The following is a 12,859-nucleotide window of genomic DNA, read 5'->3' as shown; positions in this document are numbered from 1 at the left end:
CAAAGGTCCTGTCTGGGTGCTCTGATGATGCTCTTGACCATGCAAACATGGCCAGGGCTCCCCAAACCCCTTCCTCAGCACCATTCCCTTAGGATCAACCTCCAAAGGTCCTGTCTGGACACAATGAACTCCCCACTGGACAAGGCACATCCCTCCTGTCCCCAAACCCAACTTGGGGGGGAGATGAACAGCACCATCCAGGGGGGGTGGAGGGGGGGTTGCACACCCCAAATCCCCCTCCAAGGACACCTAGAGCAGCCCTATAGTAGGTACAAGCAGGAGTAAGGGGAGAGGGCATAAATATCAGGGTGACTTTATTGGTGGCAGGGAGGGCAGGTCCCCTGTCCCCAGGCCAGGAGCTGGGGCAGCAGCACCCCAGGGGTCCATGGGGCACTTGGGGGGCTGGTTTGGGGCTGGGGGTCCTCAGGGATGCTCCAGGGCTTCCCTGCGCCATCCTGCTGGGAGGATCCAGCCTTTGGGGCTGGGGGTCCTTAAGGATGCTCCAGGGAGATGGAGGGGGTGCTCCTGGGGGACCCCAGCACCCCAGGGGGGATGAGGACCACGCAGCCTCTGCCTGAGAGAGAAGCAGTGCCCATGCACCCATGGGAGGTGGGATGCACCCATGGGAGGGGGGATGCACCCATGGGAGGTGGGATGCACCCATGGGAGGTGGGATGCACCCATGGGAGGTGGGATGCACCCATGGGAGGGGGGATGCACCCATGGGAGGGGGGATGCACCTATGGGAGCTGGGATGCACCCATGGGACATGGGATCTACCCATGGGAGCCAGGATGTACCCGTGAGAGCTGGGGTACACCCTTGGAGCTGGGATGCACTCATAGAGCTGGGATGCACTTAGGGAGCCGGGATGCACCCATGGGAGCTGGGATTCACCCATGGCAGATGGGATGCACCCACTGGAGCCAGGATGCACCCATAGAGCTAGGATTCATCTATGGGGCCTGGGATGCACCCATGGGATCCGGGATGCTATTGCCCACCCCATCTACTTGGCACCCCCTCCCCAGCCACCCATCACCCCAGGGGCCTGGTGGGCCAGACCTGCTGGTCCTGCAGACCCCTTCTCCTCCTCTTCCTCTTCCTCCTCCTCCTCTCCATCCTTACCAAGTGCCACTTGGTCCCTATGGGGCCCTGGCCCTGGGGCTCTCCCCTCTGGCCGGGGTCACAGCAGAGGGCTCCGTGTCCCTGGGGGGTCCCTGAGCTCTGGGGCTGCCTGTGGGAGCCGGGGGTGCTCCGGCCTCAGAGGGGGCATTGGGGGGCAGAGATGGGTGCCCCGAGGGGCTCAGCGTGGCCTCGGGGGGTTCCCCAGCCCCTGCACCCCCCAAAGAGGGGCCAGGGGGGGCTGTGTTGGGGAGCAGGAGCTGGGCCAGGCGAGGCCGGGGGGGGCGGGATGGTTGGGGGGGCGTTGGGGTTGCAATGGGGGTGTCCTCATGGCTTGGGGATGGGGATGAGGATGAGGAAGATGAGGATGGAGATGGGGATGGGGCCAGGTCACTGCTCTGCAGCGGGAGCCGGACGTCTGTGGCTATGGAGAGATGCTTTGCGTTAGCACCCACCTCCCCCTTGGGGACCCCCATGGGCTGCATGGGTGCACCCCAGGGTGCTCCAGAGGGGGGGGGGGTCCCCATGTGAACCCCATCACCCCGAGCATCACCTTGAGCCTGGCAGGGCGCAGCGAGCTCCGCGCAGGACCGGGGGCACAGCCTCTGCTCGCAGCTCACCTCCCCGAGCTGGTACCGAGGGGAAGGTTGGGGGTCAGCCCCCCCACCCGGCACCTCCATCGTCCCCCCCACCCCATCCATGCCCCCCCATTCACCTGGCAGGTACAGCGGGTGCAGGGCTGGCCCTCGGGGGTGAAGGTTTGGCCATTCCCCACCTTCCGACCTTGGTAGTTGCAGTCTATGGGGCAGGGGGGGGGGGAGGCAGCGATGGGGAGGGGAACCACACACACACACTCAAGGTGGGGCCAGGACCCCCCCCCCGGTTGTCCCCTTTGGTCCCTACCGGTACAGACGGGGCAGCACTCGCCCTCAGGGTGGAAGGGGTACGTGCAGAAGATGGCACAGTCCATGGGGGAGCAGGCCACTGATCCCAACTGTGAGAGATGGGAATTAGAGCCCACAATGGGAATGGGATGGGGGGGGGTGTGGAAAAGGGGGAATTCCCTAAGGCTTTTTCCTGCAAAGGAGGAAGAAACCTGGGCTGAAGAGCCAAGAGCATCTCGTGGTACCCGGCACAGCCCTCACCAGGCAGATGCAGCTGAGGCACGGGTCCAGCACGGAGGGGAAGGTCTCGTTGTTGTAGAAGATCCTCCCCATGTAGGTGCAGCCTGGAGGGAGAGGGGGGGATTTATGGGGGGAGCAGAGATGGGTTTGGGACCCCCAGAGTGTCAATGGGGTTGGGAAAGGGCTTTAAGAGCATCGAGTCCAACCCCAAGGCCACCATAACCCATCGCACCCTGGCTCCATCCTCCTGTCAGGCAGCTGTGGGGAGCGATCAGGTCCCCCCTGAACCTTCTCTTCTCCACACTGACCCCCCCCAAGGTCCCTCAGCCCTTCCCCATCACTCCTGTGCTCCAGGCCCTGCTTCCACCCCCCTGTATCCCTATGGATACAGCAGCTACCCCCAGCAGCATCCTCACCTGCGGAGCAGTCGGGGCAGCACTGCCCAGGGATGCGGATGGGATAGGGACACGTCTCCACGCAGTCTGTCCTCTTGCAGCTCACGGAGCCATCAGCCTGCAGGGGAGAAGCACTTGACCGAGACCTCAGGCTGCCCAAATCCATGGGGATCAACACCCCCCCCCATCCATGGGGAGTGCCAGGGATCATGGCCAGGAGGAGCCCGGCGTTCCCAGGGGAGGAGTGGAGCAGAGCAGGTTCTCATTCACCTGGCAGATGCATAACTCACAGGGATCGCCCGGAGACCAGATCTGTCCGACGGGGAGCTCCACGCCGTTGTCATCCAGGAAGCAGCCTTGGGATGGGGGTGGCATGGAGGGGACGTGGGTACCCCCCAGGGATGGACGTGTGTGTGTGTGGTACCCATCGCCCCGCAGGGACTGCAGCCTCCCGATCCCTGTGCGCCCACATCCAGCTCCCCTGCCCTCCATGTCCACATGTTCCCTAGATCCCGTCCTTCTGGTCCCCGTATCCCCTACATCCCATCCTCACTATTGCCCCAAGCCCATTTTCCTTATCCCCAAGCATCTCCACCTGTCTCACCCCACCCCATCCCATCCCACCCCATCATGTCCCATCCCACACCCTCCCATCCCACCCATCCTTTCCCACCCACACCCATCCCCTTCCATCCCACACCATCCCACCCCACCCATCCCCAGCCATCCCACCCCACCCCATCCCCTTCCACCCCATCCTACCCCATCCCATTGCTTTCCATCCCATCCCATCCCATCCCGTCCCACCCCATCTCCTCCCATCCTACCTCATCTCACCCCATTCCATCCTCCCCCATCCCACCAATCCCATCCCTCCGCATTCCATCCTCCCCTCCCACCCCATCCCACCCCATCCCATCCTACCGCATTCCATCCTCCCCCATCCCACCTATCCCATCCCACCCCATTCCATCCTACCGCATTCCATCCTCCCCCATCCCACCTATCCCATCCCACCCCATTCCATCCTCCCCTATCCCACCCCATTCCATCCTCCCCCATCCCACCTATCCCATCCCACCCCATTCCATCCTCCTCTATCCCACCCCATTCCATCCTCCCCCATCCCACCTATCCCATCCCACCCCATTCCATCCTCCCCTACCATCCTCCTCCTCTATCCCACCCCATTCCATCCTCCCCCATCCCACCTATCCCATCCCACCCCATCCCATCCTACCCCATTCCTCCCCCATCCCACCCCATCCCATCCCACCCCACCCCACCCCATCCCCATCCCACCTCCCCCCCATCCCACCCCACCCCACCCATCAGATCCCACCCACCCCATCCCACCCCTGCTCTCACCGGTGGGGGCCGGGGGTTCCCTGCAGCTGAAGCAGCACTGCCCGGGGCTCAGCTGCTGCTGGTGCTGGGGACAATCCAGGGCAGGGCAGGGGGCAAAGGAGCACTCGACCTCGCCAGCCTGGGGGCAAGGGACCGGTGACCCCCGGGCATGGACCCCCCTGTGCCCCCTGTCCTGCTCCAGAGCCAGGCAAGGACCCCTGGATGGTGCAGGGGAGCCCTGGAGCATCCCTGGTTCCCATCCATCAGGATAATACAGGGAAGCCCTGGAGCATCCCTGGTTCCCATCCATCAGGATAACCCAGGGGAGCCCTGCAGCATCCCTGGTTCATATCCATCAGGATAATACAGGGGAGCCCTGGAGCATCCCTGGTTCATATCCAGCAGGATAATACAGGGGAGCCCTGCAGCATCCCTGGTTCATATCCAGCAGGATAATACAGGGGAGCCCTGGAGCATCCCTGGTTCATATCCAGCAGGATAATACAGGGGAGCCCTGGAGCATCCCTGGTTCCCATCCAGCAGGATAATACAGGGGAGCCCTGGAGCATCCCTGGTTCATATCCATCAGGATAATACAGGGGAGCCCTGGAGCATCCCTGGTTCATATCCATTAGGATAATACAGGGGAGCCCTGCAGCATCCCTGGTTCATATCCATTAGGATAATACAGGGGAGCCCTGCAGCATCCCTGGTTCATCTCCATTAGGATAATACAGGGGAGCCCTGCAGCATCCCTGGTTCATCTCCATTAGGATAATACAGGGGGGTCCTGCAGCATCCCTGGTTCCCATCCATCAGGATAATACAGGGGGGTCCTGCAGCATCCCTGGTTCCCATCCATCAGGATAATACAGGGGAGCCCTGGAGCATCCCTGGTTCCCATCCATCAGGATAATACAGGGAAGCCCTGGAGCATCCCTGGTTCCCATCCATCAGGATAACCCAGGGAAGCCCAGGAGCATCCCTGGTTCCCATCCATCAGGATAACCCAGGGGAGCCCTGGAGCATCCCTGGTTCCCATCCATCAGGATAATACAAGGAAGCTCAGGAGCATCCCTGGTTCCCATCCATCAGGATAACCCAGGGAAGCCCTGGAGCATCCCTGGTTCCCATCCATCGGGATAACCCAGGGAAGCCCTGCAGCATCCCTGGCTCCCATCCATCGGGATAACCCAGGGAAGCCCTGGAGCATCCCTTGGGACCACAGGACCTACCCTGCAGACGCAGGTCGTGCACTCATCCCCATCCAGGCTGAAGCGGGCACCGTGCGCGTACGTCCGACCTCGAAAGCTGCACTTGGCTGGGGAGGAGGGAGGCAGCAGGCCCAGGAATGGGATCATGGAGCAAAGCACAGCTCCTCCGGAGCCCCATCCCCATCCCAGCAGGGCCTGGGGTCCCCCTGCCCCACACACCCCACAGGATGGGGGTCTCGCACCCACCGGGCTGGCAGGAGCAGCAGTCGGATGAGGAGGAGCTGGGGCAGGAGCCGGGGGGGCACTCGGGGGAGATGCAGGAGATGTTCCCAGCCTGTGGAGGGGAACACGGAGCTGCCACAAGGTCCCACATTCCTCAGGCATGGAGGAACCGTGGCAGGGCAGCATCTGCAATAGCGCATCCCAAGCCATGAGCCCGAATGGGGATGCAGGGGGATGCTCCCTGTCCTTGGGGACAAGGAGGATGGGATGCAGGTGACATGGGGACAAGGAGGATGGGATGCAGGGATCAGGGGGGACAAGGAGGATGGGATGCAGGGGATATGGGAACAAGGAGGATGGGATACAGGAGACACACAGGGATGATGAGGATGGGATGCTCCCTGTCCTTGGGGACAAGGAGGATGGGATGCAGGGATCATGGGGACAAGGAGGATGGGATGCAGGGATCAGGGGGACAAGGAGGATGGGATGCAGGGGATATGGGAACAAGGAGGATGGGATACAGGAGACACACAGGGATGATGAGGATGGGATGCTCCCTGTCCTTGGGGACAAGGAGGATGGGATGCGGGTGACATGGGGACAAAGAGGATGGGATGCAGGGGACATGGGGACAAGGAGGATGGGATTCAGGGATCATGGGGACAAGGAGGATGGGAGGCAGGGGACATGGGGCCAAGGAGGATGGGATGTAGGAGACACATGGGCTCAAGGAGGATGGGATGCAGGGGACATGGACACAGAGGGAATGGGATGCAGAGATCATGGGCACAAGGAGGATGGGATGCAGGGATCATGGGGACAGAGGGAATGGGATGCAGGGATCATGGGGACAAGGAGGATGGGATGCAGAGATCATGGGGACAAGGAGGATGGGATGTAGGGGACATGGGCACAAGGAGGATGGGATGCAGGGATCATGGACACAAGGAGGATGGGATGCAGGAGACATGGACACAGAGGGGACGGGATGCAGGGACACAGGGACAAGGAGGATGGGATGTAGGGGACATGGGCACAAGGAGGATGGGATGCAGGGATCATGGACACAAGGAGGATGGGATGCAGGGATCATGGACACAAGGAGGATGGGATGCAGGAGACATGGACACAGAGGGGATGGGATGCAGGGATCATGGACACAAGGAGGATGGGATGCAGGTGACATGGGCACAAGGAGGATGGGATGCAGGGATCATGGACACAAGGAGGATGGGATGCAGGAGACATGGACACAGAGGGGATGGGATGCAGGGATCATAGACACAAGGAGGATGGGATGCAGGAGACATGGACACAGAGGGGACGGGATGCAGGGACACAGGGACAAGGGGGATGCCGGGTGCTCACCAGGCAGACACAGACGGTGCAATTCCCATCGGACAAGGAGAAGACGTCGCCCTCAGCCCGGGCCACCCCTTCGTGCAGGCAGCCTGCGGGAGCAGAGGGGTCGGGGGGGGGCTGCCCCATGCAATGGGGCTGGGATGGGGGGGGGGGGGTTGGGGCTCACCTGCACAAGTGGGGCAGCAGCTCCCGCTCGGAGCAGGCAATGGATGGGAGCAGGACACCGTGGGGCAGGTCACGGCCTCACAGAGCACTTGTCCCCCCTGCATGGGCACGGGGATGGGGGGGGGCTCAGCAGGGCCATGGTGGCATGGGGGTGGTGACACAATGGGGAGGGGACACGGTGCTCACTAGGCAGGAGCAGCTCCGGCATCCCGGCTCCATCCAGCGGGCACCGGGATCCCGAGGGATGCCCCGGTCCCAGCAGCGAGGGGCTGATGGGGTGGAGGATCCAGGAGCTCCGTGTTGGGATGGCTCCGTGGCCGGGAACGCCGGAGAGGAGGGAGGGAATTGGGTCCCGGGAGCCGCAGCGGGGAGCTGGGATGAAGGGGAGCCCCTGGGCACCAATAGGGATGCTCCGGAGCCGGGAGGAGGGAGCAGGACCAGGGTGGGAGGATGCTGCAGGGACTGCAGGATGGGCGATGGAGCCAGGATGGATTTGGGGTAACCTGGGAACAGAGGGAGCAGGCATCACTTGGGGCAGGGAACGGGAGCATCCCGCTCCGCTTCCCAGCGCCAGCGCAGAGGGGATGGATACCTTCACAGGACACCCTGTCCCCGCTGAGGCGGTACCCGGGCCGGCAGGAGCATTGGAAGCTGCCCGGGGTGTTGTGGCAGGAATGCTGGCACGCCCGGCCCTCCCCGGGCCTCCGGCACTCGTTGACATCTGGGAACAAGGGGATGCGGCGGGGCCATCCCGGGAATGTCGCTGCCATCCCAGGGATGGGCCCGGGAGCCTCGAGCCCGTGGAAGGATGAGGATAAGGCGGTAACAGCCCATCAATGGGGTCAGTGGTCGCCTCCATCCCATTGGGATTGGTGGCGTGGGGAGGGAAGCGGCGCTCACCCACGCAGGAGTGCCTGTTCCCATGGAGGTGGTAGCCGGGCCGGCAGGAGCAGCGGTAGCTGCCGATGCTGTTCTTGCAGCGGTGCTGGCACGGGGTGGCCAAGCACTCGTCTGTGTCTGCAGGGAGAGGATCGTGGAGTGATGGAAGGGGTCGGGATGAAGGGGGCTGAAAGCTCCTCCAGCTCCAACCCCAACCCCTTCCATCAGAGCAGGGTGCTCCAAACCCCTGTGTCCTTGAGCACTGCCAGGGATGGGGCAGCCACAGCTTCTCTGGGCACCCTGTGCCAGCGCCTCAGCACCCTCATAGTGAAGGATTCCTCCCTTACATCCAAGCTGGATCCCCCCTGTTCCACTCTGACCCCATCACCCCTTGTCCCATCACTCCCATCCCCAGCATCCTTCCATCCCCTTCAGGCGCTGGAAGCTGCTCGGAGCTCCCCACACAGCCCCAGTGTTCCCAGCCTGGCTCCACGCAGGAGCTGCTCCAGCCCCGCAGCATCCTCACGTCCCGATGCTGAGCACACCGGGGCCGGATGCAGCACCCAGGCGGGATCTCACGGAGCAGAGGGGCAGGACCCACACCCCCCCTGCTCCCCACACCCCCCCCTTTCCCCCCAGCCCCCCAAGGCACCCCGGCAGCGGTGGCGGTCGGCAGCGAGCTGCATCCCGGGCCCGCACTCGCAGACGAAGCCGCCCTCGGTGTTCACGCAGCGCCCCTCGCAAGCCGCGCTCAGGCACTCGTCGATGTCTGCGGGGTGGGAAGGGAGCGCTGGAGATTGCGGGGAACCCCCCCCCCAAACCCCCTGCACCCCGCATCCCGCCCCCCACACCCCGAGCGCCTCTCACCGGTGCAGCGGATCCCGTTGGAGGTCTCCACCATGGCGAAGCCGAGGGGGCAGACGCGGGCCACCTCCTGGCAGCCGCCCTGGTTACAGGCCAGGTCGCAGCCGTACTCCCCGCACGTCCCCGGGGGCTCTGGGACACGGACATTGGGGTCCACGGGGAGCCGGGGCCAGCCCGGAACCCGTCCCCCTGCCCATTGGAGCCCATGGGGATGAGGGGGGGAGCATCCCTGCCCCTGCCCCTGCCGGGGATGGGGATGAAGGGGACGAGGTCTGGGAGCGGTACCTGGGCAGGTGATGCCCTGCTCTCCATCGGGGCAGGAGCACAGGTTGGGGGCGATGCAGAGCCCACGGCCGCAGCCAAAGGGGCAAAGGGCTGCGGGCAGAGGGGACAGGCGGCCATGAGGAGGGCAGGGACCCCAGAGACGGTCCCGTGAGCCCATTCCTCACACAGGGACCTCCACATCCCCCCTATGAGCCCATTCCTCAGGCAGGGACACCCATATCCCCCCTATGATCCCATTCCTCATACAGGGACACCCATATCCCCCCTATGATCCCATTCCTCACACAGGGACACCCATATCCCCCCTATGATCCCATTCCTTACACAGGGACCCCCATATCCCCCCTATGATCCCATCCCTCATACAGGGACCCCCATATCCCCCATTCCTCATACAGGGACACCCATATCCCCCCTATGATCCCATTCCTCACACAGGGACCCCCATATCCCCCCATTACTCACATAGGGATGCCCATATCCCCCATTCCTCAGGCAGGGACCCCCATATCCCCCCTATGAGCCCATTCCTCAGGCAGGGACACCCATATCCCCCCTATGATCCCATTCCTCAGGCAGGGACACCCATATCCCCCCTATGATCCCATCCCTCATACAGGGATCCCCATATCTCCCCATTACTCACATAGGGACCCATATATCCCCCATTCCTCAGGCAGGGACCCCCATATCCCCCCTATGATCCCATTCCTCAGGCAGGGACCCCCATATCCACCCATTACTCACATAGGGACCCCCATATCCCCCATTCCTCAGGCAGGGATCCCCATATCCACCCATTCCTCAGGCAGGGACCCCCATATCCCCCGTTCCTCAGGCAGGGACCCCCATGACTCACGCAGGGTGCACTGCCCGCTGCCCGGGGACAGCATCCACCCGGGACAACATCCGCTGCCGAAGGCGGAGAAGCAGACGTGGGGCCCCAGGCGGCGCCTGAGCGAGGGATGCGGGGATGAGGCCGGGCCCATCCCAACCCCCTGGGGCAGAGCAAAGGTCCTGGCCTTGCTCCTTGAGCCAGTGGGGAACCCTCGGCCATGGGGATGTGGGATAAGGGGATGCCCGCGGCCACGCTGTGCCGGGCAGCGCATGGATGCAGGGGGAAGAGTGACCCCTGAAACGAGTGGGATGGAGGGAGAGCTGTGGCCCAAAGCAACCTGAACACAGGGATAAAGGAGCAGGATGAGGATGCAGGGGGAAGAGTGAACCCCGAAACGAGTGGGATGGAGGGAGAGCTGTGCCCCAAAGTGACCTGAAAGCAGGGGTAAGGGAGCAGGACATGGATGCAAGGGGAAGAGTGACCCCCAAAACGAGTGGGATGGAGGGAGAGCCATGCCGCAAAGCAACCTGAACACAGGGATAAAGGAGCAGGACATGCATGTAGGGAGAAGAGTGACCCCTGAAACAAGTGGGATGGAGGGAGAGCCGTGCCCCAAAGCAACCTGAACACAGGGATAAGGGAGCAGGATGAGGATGCAGGGGGAAGAGTGACCCCCGAAACGAGTGGGATGGAGGGAGAGCCGTGCCCCAAAGCAACCTGAACACAGGGATAAGGGAGCAGGATGAGGATGCAGGGGGAAGAGTGACCCCCGAAACGAGTGGGATGGAGGGAGAGCTGTGCCCCAAAGCAACCTGAACACAGGGATAAAGGAGCAGGATGAGGATGCAGCAGGGAGAGTGACCCCCAAAACGAGTGGGATGGAGGGAGAGCTGTGCCCGCAAAGTAACCTGAAAGCAGGGATAAGGAGCAGGATGAGGATGCATGGGGAAGGGTGACCCCAGAAATAAGTGGGATGGAGGGAGAGCCGTGCCCCTAAGTAACCTGAAAGCAGGGATAAGGGAGCAGGACATGGATGCAGGGGAAATTGACCCCAGAAACAAGTGGGATGGAGGGAGAGCCATGCCCCAAAGTGACCTGAAAGCAGGGATAAGGGAGCAGGACATGGATGCAGGGGGAAGAGTGACCCCCGAAACAAGTGGGATGGAGGGAGAGCCGTGCCCCAAAGCAACCTGAAAGCAGGGATAAGGGAGCAGGACATGGATGCAGGGGGAAGAGTGACCCCTGAAACAAGTGGGATGGAGGGAGAGCTGTGCCCCAAAGTAACCTGAAAGCAGGGATAAGGGAGCAGGATGAGGATGCAGGGGGAAGAGTGACCCCTGAAACAAGTGGGATGGAGGGAGAGCCGTGCCCCAAAGTAACCTGAAAGCAGGGATAAGGGAGCAGGATGCAGATGCAGAGGGAAGAGTGACCCCAGAAACGAGTGGGATGGAGGGAGAGCCATGCCCCAAAGCAACCCAAACTTAGGGATAAGGGAGCAGGACATGGATGCAGGGAGAAGAGCGACCCCTGAAACAAGTGGGATGGAGGGAGAGCTGTGGCCCTGAGTAACCAGAACACAGGGATAATGGAGCAGGACATGGATGCAGGAGGAGATTGACCCCAGAAACAAGTGGGATGGAGGGAGAGCCGTGCCCCAAAGTAACCTGAACGCAGGGATAAGGGAACAGGATGCGGATACAAAAGGAAGAGTGACCCCGAAACGAGTGGGATGGAGGGCGAGCCGTGCCCCAAGGCAACCCGAAGGCAGGGATAAGGGAGCAGGACATGGATGCAGGGAGAAAAGCGACCCCCGAAACAAGTGGGATGGAGGGCGAGCCGTGCCCCCAGGGCAACCCGAAGGCAAGGGATAAGGGAGCAGGACGCGGATGCAGCGGGCAGGACGCGCGGGGATGGGCGGCACGGAGCGGGGCCGGTTTGGCTCGGCTGGAGCCAGGTGTAGCCGGGATCAGAGCAAGGAGGAAGGGAAGAAGGAAGGAAGGGGGGAAGCCCCCCCCGGGTACCTCTCGACGGCAAAGCCGGGCGGGTTCTTCCTACCGGGGTGCGCAGTGCCCTGGCCGGGGGGGCCGAGCAGGGAGACGCAGGCAGCGTGGAGGAGCAGAGCCCGCAGCATGACCGGGGCTTGCGGCTCGCTCCTGCCTCGCTCCGGCAGCCTGGCCCCTTGGCCCCGCTCCTCCTCCCGGCTTCCACGCCGGGAACAATGCGGGGGGTGGAGGGAGGGCGAGAACGGGGAGCGAACCCATCGGCACCCGGGAGGCGGTGCACGGGGATGCTCGCACCGAGCCCGGCTCCTATGGACGGAGCGAGCGGTTCCCATCCCAGCCATAGGGAACGTTGGGGGGCTCGGGGATGCAGGGAATGGGAGCCGCCCCCCCCCCCCTTTTTCTCTCCCCCTTTCCCACATCTGGCAAAGCTCCGGCCTGGCCTCTCCCTACCGCTCCTCCTCCTCCTCCTCCTCCTCCTCCTCCTGGAGGCACTGGGCCGCCTGCCCGGCCCTGCACAGGGACCCACCAGAGAGGAGCACGCAGCAGCCAAAGGGGCCAAAGTGGTGCTGTGGGGGGGGGCACCCATATGGGGTGGTTTTGGGGTGCAATGGGGTCACCCCCAACCAAGCAATTCCTTCCTCCCCCCTTATCCCAACCAAAGGCCAGGGGCTGGAGCGAAGGTCGGAGGCAGGTAAATGATTGATAGGAGGGAGCAAAGGGCGGGTGCTGCTCCAGGGTCAAGCCCTGCAGGCTCCAGGTCCCCATTCCATAAGGATTTCCTTCCCCCCTGCCATATACAGCCCTGTCCGAGGTTGGACCCAGCATCAGGCACCCCCTGCATGCTTAGAAGTGAGGGTTAAAGGGTGTTCAGTGGCGGAATAGGGTGGGTTTGGAGGGGGGGCAGGACCCCTAGGGTGGTCACGGACATGATCCCAATGCTGGGATAGGGATGGAGCAGGGGCAGTGCATGGGATAAGCACCCACCACAGGGGCACAGTAAAGGGGGGGATGCTGCCAGCATCCCCAGTGTTGG

The 12,859-nt window shown here is 63.0% G+C and overlaps 1 protein-coding gene across 2 annotated transcripts; it reads right to left on the bottom strand.

Annotated features, from left to right (window-relative positions):
• Window positions 1–297: 297 nt before the first annotated feature.
• VWCE (von Willebrand factor C and EGF domains) lies at window positions 298–11,969 on the bottom strand. Of its 2 annotated transcripts, XM_062637132.1 has the most exons (20): window positions 11,845–11,969; window positions 9,845–9,939; window positions 8,986–9,075; window positions 8,704–8,832; window positions 8,489–8,605; window positions 7,858–7,974; window positions 7,550–7,678; window positions 7,144–7,460; window positions 6,959–7,055; window positions 6,799–6,881; window positions 5,452–5,539; window positions 5,227–5,312; window positions 4,013–4,130; window positions 2,915–3,000; window positions 2,666–2,762; window positions 2,271–2,353; window positions 2,029–2,119; window positions 1,841–1,923; window positions 1,679–1,754; window positions 298–1,549 (listed from the first exon to the last, which is right to left on the bottom strand). In XM_062637132.1, exons 1-20 carry the CDS (start codon window positions 11,952–11,954, stop codon window positions 1,146–1,148), a joined length of 2,496 nt encoding a protein of 831 aa, XP_062493116.1. In that variant the 5' UTR covers window positions 11,955–11,969; the 3' UTR covers window positions 298–1,145. The 2 variants fall into 2 exon arrangements, with proteins under 2 accessions (XP_062493116.1, XP_062493115.1); XM_062637131.1 differs by lacking the exon at window positions 1,679–1,754 and having other exon boundaries at window positions 1,170–1,549; window positions 11,845–11,958.
• Between the last annotated feature and the right edge of the window lie 890 nt (window positions 11,970–12,859).

Source organism: Pezoporus occidentalis, unplaced genomic scaffold (assembly GCF_034315485.1).
Source record: "Pezoporus occidentalis ecotype Australia unplaced genomic scaffold, CSIRO_AGI_Poc_V1 ctg502, whole genome shotgun sequence".
NCBI lineage: Eukaryota > Metazoa > Chordata > Aves > Psittaciformes > Psittacidae > Pezoporus > Pezoporus occidentalis.
The sequence above is the reverse complement of the archived record's forward strand: the minus strand, read 5'-3'. Positions and strand labels throughout refer to the sequence as shown.

Bases quoted from the DNA above. Each gene is read 5' to 3' on its own strand.
- VWCE (XM_062637132.1), bottom strand. From the start codon at position 11,954: ATGCTGCGGGCTCTGCTCCTCCACGCTGCCTGCGTCTCCCTGCTCGGC. The intron at 9,076-9,844 runs GTGAGTCATGGG...CTCTGCCCGCAG, and splicing joins CAGCGGGCAGTGCACCCTGC to CCCTTTGCCCCTTTGGCTGC. The intron at 6,882-6,958 runs GTGAGCCCCAAC...CTGCTCCCGCAG, and splicing joins CTGCTGCCCCACTTGTGCAG to GCTGCCTGCACGAAGGGGTG.